Genomic DNA, 23,249 nt, shown 5'->3' with positions numbered 1-23,249 from the left:
CAAGGGGTCAACGGCGAGATAGATGAGCTTGAGGTTCTGAGAATAGTTTGGCATTAGAGGAATGAAGTGTGCAGGCTGCGTTGGAGACAATTATTCTCCCCTTCTTCAAAGCTTTACTGAAGTCACATCTCCTCCAAAAGGCCTTCCCTGACTAAGCCTCCTTTTCCACTTCTCCCACTCCCTACTGTGTCACCTTGACTTGCTCCCTTTATTCATCACCCCACCCAGCCCCACGGTACTTATGTACTGATCTATAATTTCTTTCTTTATTTATTTATTCATGGCGTAGTGGATAGATCGCAGGACCAGCAGCCAAAAAGTCATGGGTTCTAATCCCGGCTCCACCACTTCATTCAATCGTATTTATTGAGCGCTTACGGAGTGCAGAGCACTGTACTAAGCGCTTGGGAAGTACAAAAGTGGCAGGCAATCTGCTGCAAGTCAAAACTCCCCGGTGCTGGGCACCTGTCTGCTGTGTGACCTTCAAGTCGCTTCACTTCTCTTTGCCTCAGTTACCTCATCTGTAAAATGGGGATTGAGACTGTGAGCCCCACAGGGGACAAGGACTGTGTCCAACCTGATTTGCTTGTATCCACCCCAGTGCTTAGTACAGTACCCAGTTCATAATAATAATAATAATGATGATGATGGCATTTGTTAAGCGTTTACTATGTGAAAAGCACTGTTCTAAGCGCTGGGGGGGATACAATGTGATCAAGTTGTCCCACGTGGGGCTCACAGTCTTAATCCCCATTTTTACAGATGAGGTAACTCAGGCTCAGAGAAGTTAAGTGACTTGCCCAAGGTCACACAGCAGACTTGTGGTGGCTTCTCAAATACCGTAATCATTATTATTATTATACTAATGTCTGCCTCCTCCTCTAGACTGTAAGTTCGTTGTGGGCAGGGAACGTGCCTGTTTATTGTTATATTGTTCTCTCCCAAGTGTTTAGTACAGTGCCCTACGTCAATAAAGACAATTGAATGAATGAATGAAAGATCAGCGAGGTAGGAGCGGGAGAGTTGATAGAGTCACATTTTTATAAATTAAGGCATATATTCCATTATTTATGCAGTACTTTTTAAACAAATTGTATGACCATGTTCTGGTACTATCTGATTGCCCTTTTCCCTTGTTCAATCATACGCTCTTGGAGGCCAGAGACCATGTTGTTCAGTTTTACAATTCTCTCCCCGGACCCAAAACGGGCATTCAATTTATATAATGATGATCATGATGAAATGGTAGCGTAATAATCAGTCCATCATATTTATTGAGTGCTCATCTATTTCGCCGTTGACCCCTTGCCCACCTCCTCCCTCTGGCCTGAAACCTTCTCTCCCTTCATAGCCAATGAACCACCCTCCTTTTTATTTTCTTAATAATAATGATAATAATGGCATTTGTTAAGCACTTACTACATGCAAAGCACTGTACTAAGCACTTAGGAGAGGACGATATAACAGAGTTGGTGGACACGTTCCCTGTCCGTAATGAACTTGCAGACTAGAGAGGGAGATAGACATCAATATAAATAAATAAATGATGGATATAATCACGAGCATAATTATGGTATGTGTTAAGTGCTTACTGTGTGCCAAGCATTGTTCTAAGTGCTGGGGTAGAAACAAGGTAATCAGATTGTCCCACATGGGGCTCACAGTCTTAATCTGCATTTTACATATGAGGTAACTGAGGCCCAGAGAAGTGAAGTGACTTGTCTAAGGTCACACAGCAGACAAGTGGCGGAGCCGGGATCAGAACCCACGACCTGCAGGCCGTAAATCCGGTGGCACTGAGGGAAGAGTGAATAAAGGGTACAAATCCAAATGCAAGGGTGATGCAGGAGGGAGCCCACTGTTGGGTAGGGACTGTCTCTATATGTTGCCAACTTGTACTTCCCAAGCGCTTAGTACAGTGCTCTGCATACAGTAAGCACTCAATAAATATGATTGATTGATTGATTGATTGAGTGGGAGAAGAGGAAATGAGGCCCTCATCAGGGAAGGCCTCTTGGAGGAGATACAACCTCAATAAGTCTTTGAAGGTGGGGAGAGTGATTGTCTATCAATCAATGGTATTTATTGAGCTCTTACTATGTGCTCTGCACGCTTGGGAAAGTACAATGCAGCAGAATTGGCAGAAACGTTCCCTGCCCTTAACAAGCTTACAGTCTGGAGGGGACTGCTCTTGTCTGTTGAATATGAAGAAGGGGTTTTTTATCATTCCACACTTCCTATTATTATGGTAGTTGCTAAGTGCTCACTACGTGCTGAGCACTGTGCTGAACGCTGGGGTATGTACAAGATAATCAGATAAGGGACTGTCCCTGTCCCACCAGGGGCTCACAGTCTAAGAGGGAAGGAGGGAGGCCAGGAAGAGCAGCCACAGATTCTTACTCTGAGTGAGAACTCGAGAGCCCCCAACCTACTAATTTTTTTTAATCATCAATCGTATTTATTGAGCGCTTACTATATGCAGAGCATTAGTTTAATGGCATTAGTTAAGTCCTTACTATGTGTTAAACACTTTTTTAAGCACCAGGGGTTGATACAAGCTAATAAGGTCAGACACAGTCCCTGTCCCGCATGGAGTTCACAGTCTGAGTAGGAGAGAGAGCGGGTACCCCCATTTCACAATTAAAGAAACTGAGGCCCAGAGAGGTGAAATGATTTGCCCAAGGTCACACAGAACCCAGGTCCTTTTGACACCGGGGCCCACGCTTTCTCTTTTAGGCCACGTTGCTTCCGTTAGCAGTTGCCCTTCTGGCAGTAATGCCAGAGATGGAGGATAAAAAGCACAGGCGATCCAATGAACCGTTGGCATGATCGTGACCCGATTTTCTGCCTCTGGAGTCCGGTGGCCCGTGATCACTAATGCTCAATAAATACTACTGATTGATTGATTGATTGAATGATAACATGGCCCATCCAGGCAGTATGCTCAGTTTGGGGTACCTTTGGTTTCTGTAGCATATGCCGAGTTAGACGTGAGCTACAATTTTCTTCCTGTTGCCTAATGCGAAATGGAAGAACCTTTAAATTTATGAGGCCCATTGGCTCATTTCCCGGAGATTTCAAGAGATCGTGTCATAGCTGTGATAGGCCCAGACTAAAAATCCACCTTCACTAAAATCACGTCAAGTGAAATTTAATCATTTGCTTTGCAGGCTTCTTCGGCCCCTCCTTTCCCACGTTTCTTCCCAATTTCACCACAGACGTCAGCCTCTTTGGTCATTCACTGACCCCTTGAGCCAACCTGATTTTGGATAATGGCCAAGGAGCTCCTAATCTCCTGTTGTTTGATTCCTGTTTGGAAGTCTATGTGCTCTCAAGGATAGGTACTCAGAGAGAGAGAGAGTCAGAGGACCTGGTTTTTAATTTCGGCTCTATCATTTGTCTGCTGTGTGACCGCGGGCAAGTCACTTCACTTCTCTCACCTTCGTTCCCTCATCTGTAAAACGTGGCGATTCAACACCTGTTCTCCCTCCTTCTTAGATTGCGAGCCCCGTGTGGGATAAGGACTGTGTCCAACCTGATTATCTTGTATCTATCCCAGGGTTTAGCACATAGTAAATACCATTATAGAGAGAGGGAATACCTCCCATAAGCCAAAAGGGAGGAAGGTGAAAAGTCTTGAATTATAGCGTTCCCCGAGATAGGAGGGAAGAAACGAGATCTAATCGCTTAAGAAATCGTGTCGGGGCAGATCCTCGTGGTATTTTCCACGGATTAGAGAGGGCGGTGATATCCCGGCAATTACGGTATCACCTGGGCCCCGAAAAGTTATTGTGTCGTTGGTGACAAATGCTCATGTCGTAATTGTGGTGGTGGCTCCGTCTGGTTTCCCGGCAGTGACCCCCGCGGGGTCTTCAATGTGCTTCCTCCCCTCCTGACCCAGGGTATACGGGGGCTGCATACACATCAAGGTCCCCTTCCTCAGCTGAGGAGGAGGCCGTGGCGGGTGGGGAGGGCTTGCTGGGGAGACAGGGAGCCCCTGTTCCAGAAATAAGCCTCACATGTCAACTTCTGGCCATGACTCATCACTAGGAGAGGAAGGGAGGTGGAGGCCCGTCTGCCACGGCGGGTAAAACGTCATGCATAGAGGCATCTGCGCGTGGGTTTGTGCTGGGAGGGGGGCGTTAGTTTTGGTTGGTGCATACGGTCATGCCTAGATTAATCAATCATTTGTATTTATTGAGCACATACTGTGTGCAGCATGGTCCACAGGATGGAGCTCGGGCCTGGGAATCAGAAGGGCATGGGTTCTAATCATTCATTCATTCATTCAATCGTATTTATTGAGCGCTTACTGTGTGCAGAGCAGTGTACTAAGCGCTTGGGAAGTACAATGTGGCAACATATAGAGACGGTCCCTACCCAACAGTGGGCTCACAGTTTAGAAGGGGGAGACGGAGTCTAGAAGGGGGAGACGGAGAACAAAACATATTAACAGAATAAAATGAATAGAATAAATATGTACAAGTAAAATAAATAGAGTAATAAATAGTGCGTTCCTGGCTCCGCGACTTGTCTGCTGTGCGACCTCAGGCAAGTCACTTCTCCGGGCCTCAGTCACCTCATCCGTAAAACGGAGATCAAGACTGCGAGGCCGCTGTGGGACAGGGACGGCGACCAACCTTGTATCGACCCAGGTGCCTAGAACGGTGCCGGGTACATAGTCAGCACTTAATAAATGACACGGATTCATTTGAGAAGCAGCCTGGCTCGGTGGAAAGAGCCCGGGTTTGGGAGCCAGAGGTCGTGGGTTCGAATTCCGACTCCAAAGTGACTTTGGGCGAGTCACTTCACTTCTCTGGGCCTCAGTTACCAAATGGGGATTAAAACTGTGAGCCCCCCGTGGGACAACCTGATCACCTTATAACCTCCCCAGCGCTTAGAACAGTGCTTTGCACATAGTAGGCGCTTAACAAATACCATTATTATTATTATTATTCAATCGTTATTTATTGAGCACTTACTGTGTGGAGAGCACCGTGCTAAGCTCTTGGAAAATACAATACGGCAATAAATAGAGACAACCCCTGCCCACAACGGGCTGGCAGTCTGAGGGCGGGGAGACAGATATCAATACAAGCAAACAGGCATCAATATAAATAAATAGAATTATAGATATATACATATATACAGAAGTGCTGTGGGGCGGGGATGGGGGGAAGTGCAAAGGGAGCGAGTCAGAGTGATGCGGAAGGGAGCGCTGAGGAAAAGTGGGGCTTAGTCTGGGAAGGCCTCTTGGAGGAGGCTTTGAAGGGGGGGAGGTTATTATTGTTATTGTAGAGCATTGCACTAAGCTCTAGGGATGCACAATAGAGTTGGTAGATATGTTCCCTGCCCACAAGGAGCTTACAATTTAGAGGGAGAGACAGACATTTATGTTAATAAATAAATAAATCAGGGATATGTACATAGATGCTCTGGGGAAGAGGGTAAGGTGAATATCAGGTGCTTACAGGATACAGATCCGATTGCCTAGATGTATACAAATGTGTACACATGTGGACCGCATGTAGTTTCATTCATTCATTCATAATTATTGAGCGCTTACTGTGTGCAGAGCACTGTACTGAGCACTTGGAAAGTACAGTTTGGCAACAGTGTGGCTCAGTGGAAAGAGCCCGGGCTTTGGAGTCAGAGGTCGTGGGTTCAAGTCCCGGCTCCGCCAACTGTCAGCTGTGTGACTTTGGGCAAGTCACTTCACTTCTCTGGGCCTCAATGACCTCATCTGTACAATGGGGATGAAGACCGTGAGCCCCCCGTGGGACAACCGGATCACCTTGTAACCTCCCCAGCGCTTAGAACGGTGCTTTGCACATAGTAAGCGCTTAACAAATGCCATCATCATCATCATTCTACCTCTTAGCTCCAGGCCACGGGCGGCTCACACCCGTATGAATAAACACACACGCCCCCCTCACGTATGCAGACACACATATGTGTGGAAATACACACACACCAGTTCCCCAACTCCCCAGGTGGAGGATAATAAGTTGGACAAGACAGCAGCCTTGAAGGAGTTAGAAAGGGGGAGGTCTCCGGGTGGAGGGCTGGAGGGGAAGGGACATTTGGAAGGGACAAGGAGGGGACATTTCTTGGCTAATCCCGGGGTGCCTCCTGCCGGTTTATACAGACTGTACAAGGGGGAAATACACACAGGAAGCCCTCCTCACATCCTCTGAGGAAACCAGCCACCGGCAGAGGAAATTCCACAGCCAGGATCCAGAAATTCCTCAGCAGCAGCAGCAGCCAAAAAGCCAGGGGCTTCATCCACCCCCTCCGGGGGAAACTGAAGACCGGAAGAGGCTGTTCCCCCTACGGCCTTTTGAAAGACTCACCTGATAATAATTTTGGCGTCTGTTAAGCGCTTACTAAGTGCCAACCACCGTACTGAGCGCTGGGGTGGATACAAGCAAATCGGGCTGGACACAGTCCCCGTCCCGGGGATCTGGAACCAGTTCTGCCACTGGCCTACTGTGTGACAACCGGCAACGTCTGGCCTCTGCTTCCTCTTCTGGAAAATGGGGACGAAATACCCACCCTGCCTCACCTCTGATATTGAAAACGCGAGCTCTGTGTGGGACAGGGACTGTTTCTGATCAATCAATCGTATTTATTGAGCGCTTACTGTGGGCTCTGTGTGGGACAGGGACTGTTTCTGATCAATCAATCGTATTTATTGAGCGCTGTGTGCTCTGTGTGGGACAGGGACTGTTTCTGATCAATCAATCAATCGTATTTATTGAGCGCTTACTGTGTGCTCTGTGTGGGACAGGGACTGTTTCTGATCAATCAATCAATCGCATTTATTGAGCGCTTACTGTGTGCTCTGTGTGGGACAGGGACTGTTTCTGATCAATCAATCGTATTTATTGAGCGCTTACTATGTGCAGAGCACTGTACTAAGCGCTTGGGAAGTCCAAGTTGGCAATATATAGAGACGGTCCCTACCCAACAGTGGGCTCACAGTCTGGAAGTTCTGATCTAATTATCTCGTATCAATCAATGGTATCTATTGAGCACTATGTGCAGAACACTGTTCTAAGCACTTGGGAGAGTACAACGCAAGGGAATACGCAGACTCCTTCCCTGCTCGTAACAGTCTAGAAGGGGAGACAGACAATAATACGAGTCCAGGGGGCTCGACCGCAGTGTTGAGCAGTGCTTGGCACAAGCAGTGCTTGGCACAAACAGCGATGGGTCAAGTACCCAGAACCGTCTGGGTCAGTCACGCTCCTCCAGACACGACGCAATCACCGACAGGGCTACTGAGGTGGGCAGGGAATTCCACCTTTATTCTTCTTCAGTCCCAGCATTTTGCAAATAGCCAGTCAGTAGTCCCACTTATCCCTCTCCCACCAAAACTACCTAAAGCTAAGGCCACAACTGCCCAGACTGGGCAACTGAAAGGGGTGAGGGATGGCGGGCAGGACAGTTACTTTGTGACTGAGAGCCCTGGTCCCGGTCACTATCTGGGAATGACCACGGATGCAGAGGGCGGAAAAAGCAGAGCCTTCACAAAAGGACTTTCCTCCCCTCCCTCTCCGCTCACTTCCCCTCACCGCCCGCCCACAAGCTCCAAAACGGATGGCGGCGAGGAGGTCACGCGAAGAGAGCGTGCGGGGGGCACGTAGGAGCCCAAGAAAGGCACACGGTGTCAGAGGCCCGCCAGCCCGGTGGCCGAGGAAGTCTGTCACCTTGCAGTTCGGGAAGCTTATCCGTCCATCCCCAAGGGCTGGAAAGGCAGGTCTGAGTGAGGGCAGAGCCGGCCGGGCGGGATTGGCGGGGGAGGTTCGCGCTAGGCCCCAGTTGGGGTGGGTGATCCGCCCTAGTTCCGGACTCATCCCCGGCCCAGTTCGTCCAGGGGGTCGTGGGCCAGGAGCTCGGGCGGCTTCCCCCGGCATCTCCGAAGACGGCTCGGGGCCGGGGCGGGAAGGGAACTACAGGACCAGGTGGCAGATGCGCATGGGTTCGCTGTTCTCGTCACTGTCGCTGAAGCAGGTGCTGAAGAAGGGGCAGAGGCGCGGGGCGAGGGCACCGTGGAAGGAGAAGAGATGAGACATGTCTTCGGCGTTGTAGAAGGCCACCCTCTTCTCCTCACAGTCAAGGAAGACCCCCAGCTTCCTGAGGCGGGACTTGGGGTTCAGGCGCACCCGGGGCGTGGCGGCGGCCCAGTATTCATCCCTGTTCCTCAGCCGCAGGGCCCAGTAGCCCTTCTCCGGGCACAGCTGGACCCGGGCCGTCCGGTCAACCCAATCTGCCGCCACCCCCAGGTCCCACTTGGTCTTCCCGCCCACCCAGACCTCCCAGTAGTGGCTGCCGTCGCTGAAGCTCTGGGCGGCCAGCACGTTGACGCACTGGCGGAACTGGTGGGGGCTCCTGCGTCCCACCCGCGGCCAGCCTCCCTCCGTCACCGCCGTCAGGTCGCGAGAGAGCACCAGGCTCGGGTGGGCTGAGTCCGGGTCCAGGGTCAGAGGGGCGGGAGCTGGCGGCGGGCGAGACAAAGGGCCGGAGGTCAGAGGGGCTCCGGTGACCGTACTTTCATTCATTCATTCATTCATTCAATCGTATTTACGGAGCGCTTACTATGTGCAGAGCACTGTACTTGGGAAGTACAAGTTGGCAACACAGAGAGACGGTCCCCACCCAACAGCGGGCTCCCAGTCTAGAAGGGGGAGACGGACAACAAAACATGTGGACAGGTGTCAAGTCAGAACAAATGGAATTAAAGCTAAATGATAATAATAATAATAATAATAATAATTGGCATTTGTTAAGCGCTTACTATGTGCAAAGCACTGTTCTAAGCGCTGGGGAGGATACAGGGTGATCAGGTTGTCCCACATGGGGCTTACAGTCTTAATCCTCATTTTACAGATGAGGTAACTGAGGCCCAGAGAAGTTAAGTGACTTGCCCAAGATCACACAGCAGACATGTGGTGGAGTCGGGACTCGAACCCATGACCTATGACTCCAAAGCCCGTGCTCTTTCCACTGAGCCACGCTGCTTCTCTAAATGCACATCATTACCCAAATAAACAGAATAGCTAAGTGCACATCATTAACAAAATAGTAAATACGGTAAAAATAGCAAATATGGTAAAATAGTAAAATAGAGTGATAAATCTGTACAAACATATCTATTCTATTTATTTTATTTTGTTAGTATGTTTGGTTTTGTTCTCTGTCTCCCCCTTTTAGACTGTGAGCCCACTGTTGGGTGGGGACTGTCTCTGTATGTTGCCAATTTGTACTTCCCAAGCGCTTAGTACAGTGCTCTGCACATAGTAAGCGCTCAATAAATACGATTGATGATGATGATGATGGTATAGGTGCTGTGGGGAGGGGAAGGAGGTAGGGAGGAGGGGGATGGGAAGGAGGAGAGGAAAAAGGGGGCTTGGTCCGGGAAGGCCTCTTGGAGGAGGTGAGCTCTCAGGAGGGCTTTGAAGGGAGGAAGAGGGCTAGCTTGGCCGATGTGTGGAGGGAGGGCGTTCCTGGCCAGGGGTCGACGGCGGGACGGGCGAGAACGAGGTACAGTGAGGAGGTGAGCGGCGGCAGAGGAGCGGAGGGTGCGGGCTGGGCCGGAGAAGGAGCGAAGGGAGGTGAGGTAGGAGGGGGCGAGGGGATGGAGGGCCTGGTCCCCCCACCCCGCCCGGGGGCCGGCTCACCTGGATGGACAGACCGCAGCATCTGCCGCCAGAATATGTACTGCAGGGGGCCCACGTATTTGTTCTCCTGGAGCTGCAGGCTGAAGGGTGGCTGGGACCCCCGGGGGAGCGTGGGTCTGCAGGGAGAGACACACGCCGGGGGGTCAAATGTGGAGAAGCACCGAGGAGCAGTGTGGCCTCCTGGAGGGACCGCGGGCCTGGGTTCTAAGCCCAGCTCCGTCACTAGCCTGCTGAGTCACCCTGAAGTCACCTCACTTCTCTGGGCCTCAGTTACCTCATCTGGAAAATGGGGATTGAGACCGTGAGCCCCACAAGGGACAGGGACTGGGTCCAACCTGATTTGCTTGTATCCACCCCGGCGCCTAAAAGAGTGCCTGGCACATAGCAAGCGCTTAACAAACACCATTATTATTATTACTATTATAATGAATACAATTTTTTTTAAAATGGAGAGCAGGCCTAAGTGAAAATGCCCAAATGCCCTTTCTCCCATTTCCTTTTCCCATCCACTTTTTCTTAAAATGGTATTTGTTAAGTGCTTGCTATGTGTCAAGCACTGTTCTAATGGGGTAGATAAATTTTAATCAGGTTGGACAGCCCTGCCCCTCATGGGGCTCGCATGGACAGAGGAGGATTTAATCCTCACATAACATAACAATAATAATAGTAATAATAATAATAATAATAATAATAATGGTATTTGTTAAGCGCTTACTACATGCTAAGCACTGTTCTATGCGCTGCGGGGGATACAAGGTGATCAGATAGCCCTGCCCCTCATGGGGCCTGCACGGACAGAGGAGGATTTAATCCTCACATAATAATAATAATAATGGCATTTGTTAAGCGCTTACTACATGCTAAGCACTGTTCTAAGCACTGGGGGGGATACAAGGCGATCAGGTTGTCCCATGGGGGGCTCACAGTCTTAATCTCCATTTTACAGATGAGGGAACTAAGGCACAGAGAAGTGAAGTGACTTGCCCAAAGTCACACAGCCGATATGCCAAATCCACGACCTCTGACTCCCAAGCCCGGGCTCTTTCCACTGAGCTTCTCTGCTTCACTTTATTCATTCATTCATTTAGTCGTATTTATTGAGCGTTTACTGTGTGCAGAGCACTGTACTAAGTGCTTGGGAAGTACAATTCAGCAACAAATAGAGAGACAATCCCTGCCCACAACAGGCTCACGGTGTAGAAGGGGGGAGGCAGACATCAAAACAAGTAAACAGGCATCAGTAGCATCATTATAAATAGAATTATAGATATATACACATCATTAATAAAAAGAAAGAATAATAATGCGCAAAGCACTGTTCTGAGCACTGGGGAGGTTACAAGGCGATCAGGTTGTCCCAAGGGGGGCTCGCAGTTTTAATCCCCATTTTACAGATGAGGGAACTGAGGCCCAGAGAAGTGAAGTGACATGCCTAAAGTCACACAGCTGACAGTTGGTGGAGCCGGGATTTGTACCCAAGACCTCTGACTCCAAAGCCCGGGCTCTTTCCACTGAGCCACGCTGCTTCCATCTCTTCCCCTCGCTAGTCTGAGGCATCACTACTTTGGTTTAATAATAATGACAGCATTTATTAAGCGCTTACTATGTGCAAAGCACTGCTCTAAGCGCTGGGGAGGTTAACAAGGTGATTAGGTTGTCCCACGGGGGGGGGGCTCACAGTCTTCATCCCCATTTCACAGATGAGGTAACTGAGGCCCAGAGAAGTGAAGTGACTTGCCCAAAGTCACACAGCTGATAAGTGGTGGAGCCGGGGTTTGAACCCATGACCTCTGACTCCAAAGCCCGGGCTCTTTCCACTGAGCCACGCTGCTTATGAGCAGAGACCAAGCTATCCCTGAGGCAGGGCCAGGTCGGGGAGTGGGAGGAGGGAGAGGGTTGGCAGACACTCAGTCAATCAATCAGTGGCATTTACATATTTATTACTCTATTTATTACTTGTACATATCTATTCTATCTATTTTATTTTGTTAATATGTTTGGTTTGGTTCTCTGTCTCCCCCTTCTAGACTGTGAGCCCAGTGTTGGGTAGGGCCCGTCTCTATATGTTGCCAACTTGTCCTTCCCAAGCGCTTAGTACAGTGCTCTGCACACAGTAAGCGCTCAATAAATACGCCTGATTGATTGATTAATAAGGGCTTGGGAGAGTACAATACAAGGGAATCGGCAGACACGATACATACCTGGCACTGCTGGTGTCCTCCTGTAACAAAAAGAAGTCACAGTTACCCAGAGTTTTGAATCCGACCAACATCCATCCCCGCCTCATCTTACCTCCTTCCCTTCCCCACAGCACCTGTATATATGTATATATGTTTGTACATATTTGTTACTCTATTTATTTATTTATTTTACTTGTACATACCTATTCTATTTATTTTATTTTGTTAGTATGTTTGGTTTTGTTCTCTGTCTCCCCCTTTTAGACTATGAGCCCACTGTTGGGTAGGGACCGTCTCTATATGTTGCCAACTTGGACTTCCCAAGCGCTTAGTCCGGTGCTCTGCACACAGTAAGCGCTCAATAAATACGATTGATGATGATGATTTGCTCCCACCAGCGTGAACTGCCCCGGCCCCGCTGAGGCCCGCCAGGCCAACGGGCACAGCGAGCAGACCAGGAGCCAGCTGGCGGTCCTTGGGGTCTGGCGGTCTCAGGGCCCAGCTCTCCCCCTTCTGTGAGCCCGCTGTTGGGTAGGGACCGTCTCTAGATGTTGCCAACTTGGACTTCCCAAGCGCTTAGTACAGTGCTCTGCACACGGTAAGCGCTCAATAAATACGATTGACTGATTCCTGATCCACCCCAGGCTCAGCGCTCGCTCTCTCTGGTCACAGGTGACTGACTGGGACCCCAATCACAGCCACCTCTGCCGCTCTGCCTTAAGCTAAGCAGGTCCCCCTGGAGAGGTGACAAACGGCTCTGTGGACTTTTCCATTCCAAATGTCCCCGTCCCCCTGGGGTGGTCAATCAATCAATCAATCAATCATATTTATTGAGCGCTTACTGTGTGCAGAGCACTGTACTAAGCGCTTGGGAAGTGCAAGTTGGCAACACATAGAGACAGTTCCTACCCAACAGTGGGCTCACAGTCTAAAAGGGGGAGACGGAGAACAAAACCAAACATACTAACAAAATAAACTAAACAGAATAGATATGTACAAGTAAAATAAATAGAGTAATAAATATGTACAAACATATATACAGGTGCTGTGGGGAAGGAAAGGAGGTAAGATGGGGGGGATGACGAGGGGAAGAGGAAGGAAGGGGCTCAGTCCCTAATCTGTAAAATGGGGATGAAGACTGTGAGCCGCCCCGCGGGACAACCTGATCACCCTGTAACCTCCGCAGCGCTTAGGTCAGTGAGGGTAAGTCTGCCCGACCTCATCAAATTCCTGTATAGAAACTCAAGTCAGTTGGGGCAACTCAAGTCAGGGGGGTGACAGTGCTGTTGGTTTGCTTTTTTATGGCTTATGGTAAGCGCTTACTATGTGCCAGTCACCGTACTAAGCGCTGGGGTAGATACAGGCTAATCAGGGAGGACACAGTCACTGTCCCACATGGAGCTCACAGCCTTAACCCCCATTTTACAGATGGGGCAACTGAGGCACAGAGAGGTGACTTGCCCAGCGTCACTCAGCAGACAAGTGGTGGAGCCAGGATTAGAACCCAGGTGTTTCTCAATTCCAGGCCCAAGCTCTATCCACTAAGCCGCAACCCCCCACTGGGATTCGTTCATTCGGTCGTATTTATTGAGCGCTTCCCCTGTGTCGAGCACTGTACTAAGCACAAGTTGACCACATAAAGAGCCGGTCCCTACCCAACAACGGGCTCACAGTCTAGAAGGGGGAGACAGACAACAAAACTAAACACGTGGACAGGTGTCAAAGTCGTCAGAACAAATAGAATTAAAGCTAGATGAGCATCATTAACAAAATAAATAGAATAGCAAATATGTACAAGTAAAATAGAGTAATAAATCTGTACAAACATATATACAGGTGCTGTGGGGAGGGGAAGGAGGTAGGGCGGGGGAGATGGGGAGGAGGAGAGGAAAAAGGGGGCTCTGTCTGGGAAGGCCTATGCTTCAATGCATCAATGTTTGTTCAATGCTTCAGTGAGCTGGGACACAATCAGGGCTTCTGCAGCCTCCCGTCCCAGCTCGGCAAACCGCTACCCGGGTGCTTAACGATGGAATTTACTTATATAAATATATTTATATATTTCAGATATTTATACAAACATCCGTAATGTATTTATGTATATTAATGTCTGTCTCCCCCTCTAGACTGTGGCTCATTGTGGGCAGGGAATGTGCCAGTTTGTTGTTGTATTGTACCCTTCCAAATGCTGAGTACAGTGCTTTGCACACATTAAGTGCTCAATAGGCCTTCCCAGACTGAGCCCCCTCCTTCCTCCCCCGCCCCACAGCACCTGTATATATGTTTGGACAGATTTATTACTCTATTTTACTCATACATATTTACTATTCTATTTATTTTATGTTGTTAATATGTGTTGTTTTGTTGTCTGCCTCCCCCTTCTAGACTGCGAGCCCACTTCTGGGCAGGGACCGTCTCTAGATCAATCAATCAATCAATCGTATTTATTGAGCACTTACTGTGGGCACAGTAAGCGCTCAATAAATACGATTGAATGAATGAATGAATGAATCAATCAATCAATCGTATTAATTGAGCGCTTACTGTGTGCAGAGCACTGGATTAAGCGCTTGGGAAGTCCAAGTTGGCAACATATAGAGACGGTCCCTACCCAACAGCGGGCTCACAGTCTAGAAGGTGGCGACAGGCCGGTTCCTTCCCCTTCCTCCCCCTCTCCATCCCCCCTGCCTTACCTCCATCCCTTCCCCACAGCACCTGGATATATGTATATATGTTTGTACGGATTTATTACTCTATTTATTTTACTTGTACATATCTACTCTATTTATTCTATTTTGTTAATATGTTTGGTTTAGTTCTCTGTCTCCCCCTTCTAGACTGTTGGGTAGGGACCGTCTCTAGATGTTGCCAACTTGTGCTTCCCAAGTGCTTAGTAGAGTGCTCTGCACACAGTAAGCTCAATAAACACGATTGAATGAATGAATGAACGAATGAATGAATGAATGAATTCCCCACGCCCCATCGCGGCCCCGGGCCACTCACCTGCTGGGCCGGCCGTTTCAGGGCCTGCTGCATCCCCTGTATCTTCCTCTCCAGCTCCCACAGGTCCCGCTCCAACTCCCGGATGCGGCCCTGCAGCCTCACCACGGCCTCCTCCTCCTCCTTGCTCAGCTCCAGCAACGCTTCTTTCTCTTGGGCCTCCAGGATCCGATGCAGGCGCTCGAACGCTGCCCGCACTTTCCAGGTCAGCTCTCCGGAGCTTTTCTGGTACAAGGACGGAAATCGATTTTGGCAGGGGATGGATGGCCTCAAAAGATGTGTGGCAGGTGGCGAGATAGGAGAGGGACAGTCATCCTACCTAACTCGGAGGTGGGGGGAAGACTCTTCGGAGAACCAGGTTGGGGCAGGGAGGATTTCCCCCACAGATGCACACGAGGAAGGCTTGTTGAATGGGCAAGGGGGAGAAGGGAAGTAATAATAATAATAATTGCGGCATTTGCTAAGGGCTTACTGTGCGCCAGGCACTGTACTAAGCACCGGGGTGTACGCAAGCAAATTGGGTTGGACATAGTCCCTGTCCCACTGGGGGCTTCCAGTCTCAATCCCCGTTTTACAGATGAGGTAACTGAGGCCCAGAGAAGCGAAATGACACACCCAAGGTCACATAGCAGACAATAATAATGATAATGATGGCATTTATTAAGCGCTTACTATGTGCAAAGCACTGTTCTAAGCGCTGAGGAGGTTACAAGGTGATCATGTTGTCCCATGGCGGGGGGCTCACAGTCTTAATCCCCATTTAGGGAACTGAGGCACAGAGAAGTTAAGTGACTTGCCCAAAGTCACACAGCTGACAATTGGCGGAGCTGGAGCCGGGATTAGAACCCACACCCTTCTGACTCTCAGGTCTGTGCGCTATCCATTATGCCATGCTGCCTCGGTGGCAGGAAGGGCATGAAGGCTGGCCTACTTTCTAGCCAGGTGCCCACCCGCGGCTGCATGTGTAACAGGCCTTTTTGCCTCTCTCATCTTAACTTTTGGAAAGTAATATTTTTCAGGACAGGAACGTGAGCTAATCACAATAACAATGGTGATATCTGTTATGTGCTTACTACTTGCCCAGCACCGTAAAAAGCGCTGAGGTCCATACATGACCGGACCCAATCCCTGTTCCATGTGGGGAGGGAGAACAGGTATTGAATCCCCGTTTTATCCAGATGGGGAGACTGAGGCACAGGGAAGCTAAATGACCGGGCCAAGGTCACAGAGCAGGCGAGTGGCAGAACCGGGATTAGGACCCAGGTCTCCTGACTCTTTCGACTAAGTCGCGCTGTGTCCCGTGAGCTGTGATATTTTGTCAGGCATTGGGTACCTTGTGGAGTTTGTACAGAACAAAATGAGCAGCCCAGCTGGCCGGGTGTGAGTCCAGATGGACACTTGCCCACTACAGTCAGGCTCTGGCCCGTCCACTGACCTATGGTCAAGTCCAAAGAACTCCACCCCATCCTGATCCTCCTCAGATTCACTTCTGCTTTCAACGTTGCGGCCCACTCCCTCCTCCAAACACGGTCCGGCCTCGGTTTTGCTGACACTGTACTAAGTGGGTTCTCCTCCTACTTCTTTGACCGCTCCTTCTCAGTGTCTCTTGCCGGCTCCTTTCCGGGGGGGAAAAAGCATCTTGGACAGGGTGCAGTCCTTCTCTCCCTTCTCTCTCCCGTGTCGGCTAATTCTGTTGTATTTGTACTCTCCCAAGCGCTCTATAAATACCACTGATTGATTCATCTATCCAAAGGGAACAGGGACACCTGGGCCAGGAGAAGAGCATCGGTGGAGGTGAAATACAGGCAGTGGGTGTCTATCACCCGGGCTGGAAGCTTGGGCAGGAATGGAGGAATGGGAGCATGGAGATGGGGCGGGGGGTAAGAACAAATCCACAAACACCTTGTCTACACCCTCTCGCCCTCCATTTCTCCAGTCTGAAGAATCCTATATCTTCCACTTTCACAAAGCAGTTTGTCCATTCTCTCTATCAGCCCAGCTGTTCTTCTCAAGGCTTCCCGAAGTTTGACACTGCCGTCCTTCCTGAGGTGCCGAAACCTGAATGGCAATCAGGCGCAGGCAATCGTGATTTCACACGGTGAATCTGGGAGTCACGGGACCTGAGTTCTAATCCCAGTTCTGCCGGTCTTGGCCTGCTACGTAACTTTGAACAAGCCAACTAACCCCTCAGGGCCTGTTTTCTTACTTGTAAAATGGGGATAAGTAATACCCGCCTCTCCCTGCTTCGTGGAGACAAAAGTGAGACAAGTAATGTGAAAGTATGGGGAAGCAGTGTGGCTTACTAGAAAAATCACGGGCCTGGGAGTTGGAGGACCTAGATTCTAATCTCAGGTCTGCGACCTTGGGAAAGTCACTTCGCTTCTCTGTGCGGCACCTACCTCACCTGTAAAATGGAGATTAAGATCGGGAACCCCATGTGGGATAGGGACTGTTGAACCTGATTGCCTTCTATTTACCCCAGCACTTAGTACACTGCCTGGCACATAGTAAGCACTTCACAAATGTCATTTAAAAAAAAAAGCACTTTGGAAAATAAAAAATAGAATATAAGTGTATTATTACAATTATTTTTATGGTACCTTATTGCTATTATTATTATTCCTACTTTCCAAATCTCTCAGGAACTGAGTCTTCTGAAAAGCACGGCGAGGGGGGAAAGGGCTTACAGTGATGTGGTAGAGATCCTTCTCAGCTTTGTGCTTCATCTTCAGGCAATTCTCCTTCTCGCTCTGGTGGAACTGTAGGGCTTCTTCCAGCTGTTTCTAAAGAGAATCACGACAGGACAAACACCTCCACAAACAGCCTAGATAGGACTCAGGTTTTACCACATCTACAAGCCCAAAGACTCCCAGGGAGATAAGGTGCCGAACTTTTCCTCAGGAGAGTTCTTTTCCCCCATCCTAAAAGACGTACACTTTCAAATATAGTAGATGCCAACAAAAGCCTATTTCTCGCACTCCTCTTTCCGGGAACCAATCACTCAATTAATGGTATTTATTGAGCGCTTACTATGAATAAACAAGGGTTATTCACCTCTTTGGCTTCGTCTGAATACCTCTGAGAGTCCTTGAATTTGAAAAGCCCCTGACCTTAAGTGTGATCTGTGCCTCTTACAGGGGTGGGTATCTTTTCTACATAAGCCACCATGGTCACAGTTGGCTTACAAACTTGGCAACTCGGGATTGACTGCTCTGGACATGTAATAATTACGTTCCTTGTTCAGCACTATGTGCCAAGCACTGTTCTAAGCGCTTCAGTAGATACAAGTCAATCAGCTTGGATACAGTCCCTGTTCCACATGGGGCTGACGCTTTTAATCCCCATTTTTACAAATGAGGTAACTGAGGCCCAGAGAAGTTAAGTAACTTGCCCAAGGTCACACAGCAGGCACAGGGCAAGGCCGGGATTAGAACCCAGGGCTTTCGGCCTCCCAGGCCCGTGAGAAGCAGCGTGGCTTAGTGGAAAGAGCCCGGGCTTGGGAGTCAGAGGTCATGGGTTCTGATCCCGACTCTGCCAATTGTCAGCTGTGTGACTTTGGGCAAGTCACTTAACTTCTCTGTGCCTCAGTTACCTCATCTGTAAAATGGAGAGCAAGACTGTGAGCCTCAAGTGGGACAACCTGAAAGCCTTGTATCTGTCCCAGCGCTTGAAACAGTGCTTGGCACATTGTAAGCGCTTAACAAATGCCATCATTATTATTCTATCCGCCAAGCCAAGCTGCTTCAAAGGAGTAGGGATTTTAGGCGCTATGTCTCGGCTGCCCAAGACAACAGGGAACTAACTCTAAATGATTCGTCTTTACCCTGGTTCAGGTAGGGCCATTTTAAGACTCTGGCAATCTCAAGGTAATGAAGAGAGAGGGATGACCCCCAGGACAAACGAAGCCCTCAACTCCCCAATCCTGCCAATGCTATTTTTCAAGCAGGACCATCACCAGCAGAAGCAGAAGTAAGGTTGGGTGGAGGGTGACTCTACACAGTGTCGTGGGCCTCCAAAATTACTCAACGGTTAATGGAGCCCTGGGTTTAACCAGACTGCCCACTGGTTAGAGCAGCCCTAGATTCAGAAAGAGGTCACTGGGGCACAGGATCATGTACTCAGTAGACAGCAACGTGCGGTGCCCATCTTAATCCCAGCTCTGTAGAAACCGAGCAAAATAAAGCTTAACCTTCAGCTGAAAAAACCTTCTCTAGTCTTCACCTTTCATGACCTTCCTTAGCTTCCCCACATCCAGGCCTTTCCCTGCCCACTGCTCTCCACTTTTCCAGCTACTTCTCAGGGATATTGTGCCTGACCAGCCCTGGGCACGACTTCCCAGGTACACTTAAACCACTCTCGTAAGCCTTTTCTTCAAAACAGTCCGACCACGAATCGACCCCTAAACTCTGTCCCTAGCTTGACGTCCTTTTCCAACCTCCCCAAGGGCAGGTCAGATGACCCTAGGATGTAGGGTGTAGAGAGATTTCCACGTTCGCTCTGTCCCTGTCTGAGACTCGCCCGGGAAAGTTCCGAAGTATATCTCCGTGAAGATTTACCACCCAAAACATCAGGCCAAACTGCAGGTCTCGAGTGTGTTTGGAAAAGATCCTCTTCCCCTAATTCCAAAGGACACGTCCACATGGGAAATCCCCAATTGAGTGGTTCCTCAAATCCTTCACTGTTGGGAAAACTTACATACAAAAAATCCTTTAGGGATGGAGGAGTCGCCCTGAGTGGCCTGTTCCGAGTTCATGGAAGGGCTTGAATTCGACAGAAGCTGTGGGAACTTGGAAACTCCCTTGAGCTTAAATTTTCTGATATCATTAGGCAAAGGACCAAAGGGGAATAAAGGACCAAAGGGGAATAAAGGCCCCAGTCTGCAGACCCTCTAAGTGATGGGCATAAGGAGAGAGAGATAGTGGAGATGAGAGATACCTGTCCCCTGCCCTGTGGTCAGCAGGGAACAGTCTTCGCTAGGAAACAGGCAGGGTTCAGGGTGTAATTCATAAACTGGTGACCAATACTCTCGATTAGGGGTTTCCATCTCTTGCCTAAGAAGCCCACGTTTCCCTGGGTTTGAGTTTTCCCTGCCTTCAGCCAAGCCGGCATTCAAATACCCCCAAATGAGAACTGCCCCTGTTTTTAAGAATCTCCACAGAAGGAGACTCCATCCACTTCCTGGAACTGAATTTATACCTCTCCGAACCTGACAGCCAGAAAAGCAGCGTGGCCTAGTGGAAAGAGCACAGGTCTGTGAGTCAAAGGACGGGATTCTAATTCCACTCTGCCTGCAGTGTGATACCGGGCAAGTCGCTTAACTGCTCTGTGCCTCCGTTTCCTCAACTGTAAAATGAGGATTCAATGACTGTTCTCCCACCTAGACTGTTGGGACATTATTACATGTCCCACCTAGACTGTTCTCCCTATGTGGGACAGCGACTCTGTCCAACCAGATTAATTTGTATCTTCCCCAGTGCTTGACACAGAGTAAGTGCTTAAATATCATCATATCCCCCTTCTAGACTGTGAGCCCGCTGTTGGGTAGGGACCGTCTCTATATCATCATCAATCGTATTTATTCAGCGCTTACTGTGTGCAGAGCACTGTACTAAGCGCTTGGGAAGTACAAATTGGCAACATATAGAGACAGTCCCTACCCAACAGTGGGCTCACAGTCTAAAAGGGGGAGACAGAGAACAAAACCAACATACTAACAAAATAAAATAAATAGAATAGATATGTACAAGTAAAATAAATAAATAGAGTAATAAATATGTACAAACATATATACATATATACAAGTGCTGTGGGGAAGGGAAGGAGGTAAGATGGGGGGATGGAGAGGGGGACGAGGGGGAGGGGAAGGAAGGGGCTCAGTCTGGGAAGGCCTCCTGGAGGAGGTGAGCTCTCAGTAGGGCCTTGAAGGGAGGAAGAGAGTCTCTATATGTTGCCAACCTGGACTTCCCAAGAGCTTACTCCAGTGCTCTGCACACAGCAAGCGCTCAATAAATACGACTGAATGAATGAATGTGTCTGTTTATTGCTAGATTGTACTGTGTGCAGAGTACTGTACTAAGCGCTTGGGAAGTACAAGTTGGCAACATATAGAGACGGTCCCTACCCAACAGTGGGCTCACAGTCTAGAAGGGAGATGTGATGATGATATTTAAGCGCTTACTCTGTGTCAAGCACTGTGTCAATTCACATGAATGACTGAATGAATAAATAATAACGCCTAACTTCCTTCCGTCGCAGCCGCCGGGGGTGCTTACCTGCCTCTCTCTCTGGTGTTCTTCCACACAGCATTTCTTTACCTTCTCCACGACCCCAGACACCAAGAAATCCCTGCGAAAGGCCCGGCCGGGGACCTCCCGGCGGCACTGGGGGCAGGAGGCGACACGAGGGCAGGAGGCCCAGTAGCGCTGAATGCACTCCTTGCAGAAGTGATGCAGACACTCCAGCATCACCGGGTCAGTGAACAGATCACAGCAAATGGCACAGGTCAGTTCCTCGCGAAGGCTCGCCTCCTCCGTCACGCCTGCCATCCCTGTCGGAGAGATGCGCCCAGAGGAAGTCAGGCCGTCCCCACCCCCACAGAGGGCAGAGGCTTGGGGATGGGCTACCCTGAGCCCAGAGAAAATGAAGGCCCGGGGGGGAGTTGAGGCTGATGGCCCGGTTGCTCTTCCTCCCTCGTGGCCTCCTTTAGCTGGTGTGGAGGCTCCTAGCCATGACCGAAGGGGGACAAAATTGGCCTAATAATAATAATGTTGGCATTTCTTAAGCGCTTACTATGTGCAAAGCACCGTTCTAAGCGCTGGGGAAGATACATGGTGATCAGGTTGTCCCACAAGGGGCTCACAGTCTTAATCCCCATTTTACAGATAACTGAGGCTCAGAGAAATTAAGTGACTTGCCCAAGGTCACACAGCCGGGATCTGAACCCATTCATTCAATCATATTTATTGAGTGCTTACTGTGTGCCGAGCCCTGGACTAAGCACTTGGGAAGTACAAGTTGGCAACATATAGAGACGGTCAATACCCAACAGTGGGCTTACTTCAATCAATCATATTTATTGAGCGCTTACTGTGTGCAGAGCACTGTACTAAGCGCTTGGGAAGTACAAGTTGGCAACATATAGAGACAGTCAAACAATCAATCAATCGTATTTATTGAGCGCTTACTGTGTGCAGAGCACTGTACTAAGTGCTTGGGAAGTACAAGTTGGCAACATATAGAGACGGTCCCTACCCAACAGTGGGCTTACTTCAATCAATCGTATTTATTGAGCGCTTACTGTGTGCAGGGCACTGCACTACGCGCTTGGGAAGTACAAGCTGGCAACATATAGAGACAGTCAAACAATCAATTAATCGTATTTATTGAGCGCCTACTGTGTGCACAGCACTGTACTAAGCGCTTGGGAAGTACAAGTTGGCAACATCTAGGGACAGTCCCTACCCAACAGTGGGCTCACAGTCTAGAAGGGGGAGACGGAGAACAAAACCAAACATACTAACAAAATAAACTAAATAGAATAGATATGTACAAGCAAACTAAATAAAAATAAATAAATAAATAAAATAGATATGTACAAGTAAACTAACTAACTAACTAAATAAATAAATAGAATAGATATGTACAAGTAAACTAACTAACTAAATAAATAGAGTAATAAATATGTACAAACATATATACAGGTGCTGTGGGGAAGGAAAGGAGGTAAGATGGGGGGGGATGACGAGGGGGAGAGGAAGGGGCTCGGTCCCTAATCTGTAAAATGGGGATGAAGACTGTGAGCCCCCCCGTGGGACAACCTGATCACCCTGTAACCTCCCCAGCGCTTAGGACAGTGCTTTGCACATAGTAAGCGCTTAACAAATACCATCATTATTATGATGATGATTATTATCCCCAGCCCACCAGGTCTGTCCCCCCCTTGCCCCCCAGCCCACCCAGAGGCCCAGAGAGGGCAGCTTCCCTCCATCCGGGTCCCCACCTTCCCCTCACCGACCCAAACTTCAGCTGTGGCCCTCAGCTTGGCCACTGCAGGCCCCTGGCCCAGGCTCCACCGGAAGTAGGCCCGAAACCCAGGCCACACAACGACGCCCCCCCACCCCGTCAACTTTCTCCCGCCCCCGTAACGGGCACCGCCTCCGTCCAATCAGAGCGCGGAATCCGCCCAACCCCCTGCGCTGATTGGCTGGTCGGCCGGCTCGGGCCGCCTGGCTCCGCCCCTTCCTCCCTCCTTCGGCCTCTCAGCTGGGCCCGCCTCACCCCTCCCCTCAAGTCGACCCCTTTGTGAATAAATAAAAATAATTATTTTTATTAATTATTGTGTTTATTATTTATTATTATATTATATCTAATTATTATATATTGTATATAT

At 49.2% G+C, this 23,249-nt stretch overlaps 1 protein-coding gene across 1 annotated transcript; it reads right to left on the bottom strand.

The window, feature by feature from the left end:
- Window positions 1-7,290: 7,290 nt before the first annotated feature.
- On the bottom strand, window positions 7,291-22,952 carry LOC119950390 (zinc-binding protein A33-like). Its single transcript, XM_038772745.1, has 7 exons — window positions 22,875-22,952; window positions 21,133-21,407; window positions 17,548-17,643; window positions 14,864-15,085; window positions 11,885-11,904; window positions 9,684-9,799; window positions 7,291-8,500 (listed from the first exon to the last, which is right to left on the bottom strand). Exons 2-7 carry the CDS (start codon window positions 21,403-21,405, stop codon window positions 7,956-7,958), a joined length of 1,272 nt encoding a protein of 423 aa, XP_038628673.1. The 5' UTR covers window positions 21,406-21,407; window positions 22,875-22,952; the 3' UTR covers window positions 7,291-7,955.
- Between the last annotated feature and the right edge of the window lie 297 nt (window positions 22,953-23,249).

The sequence above is a fragment of the Tachyglossus aculeatus genome, chromosome X1 (genome assembly GCF_015852505.1).
Source record: "Tachyglossus aculeatus isolate mTacAcu1 chromosome X1, mTacAcu1.pri, whole genome shotgun sequence".
Taxonomy (NCBI): domain Eukaryota; kingdom Metazoa; phylum Chordata; class Mammalia; order Monotremata; family Tachyglossidae; genus Tachyglossus; species Tachyglossus aculeatus.
This window is presented reverse-complemented; position numbering and strand designations above follow the sequence as displayed.

What these genes read in the sequence shown, in the direction of transcription:
- LOC119950390 (XM_038772745.1), bottom strand. Translation starts at nt 21,405, where the DNA reads ATGGCAGGCGTGACGGAGGAGGCGAGCCTTCGCGAGGAACTGACCTGT. An exon ending in AACACCAGAGAGAGAGGCAG is followed by an intron (nt 17,644 to 21,132) that starts GTAAGCACCCCC and finishes GATTCTCTTTAG; the next exon opens with AAACAGCTGGAAGAAGCCCT. An exon ending in AGGATCTCTACCACATCACT is followed by an intron (nt 15,086 to 17,547) that starts GTAAGCCCTTTC and finishes TCCTTGTACCAG; the next exon opens with AAAAGCTCCGGAGAGCTGAC.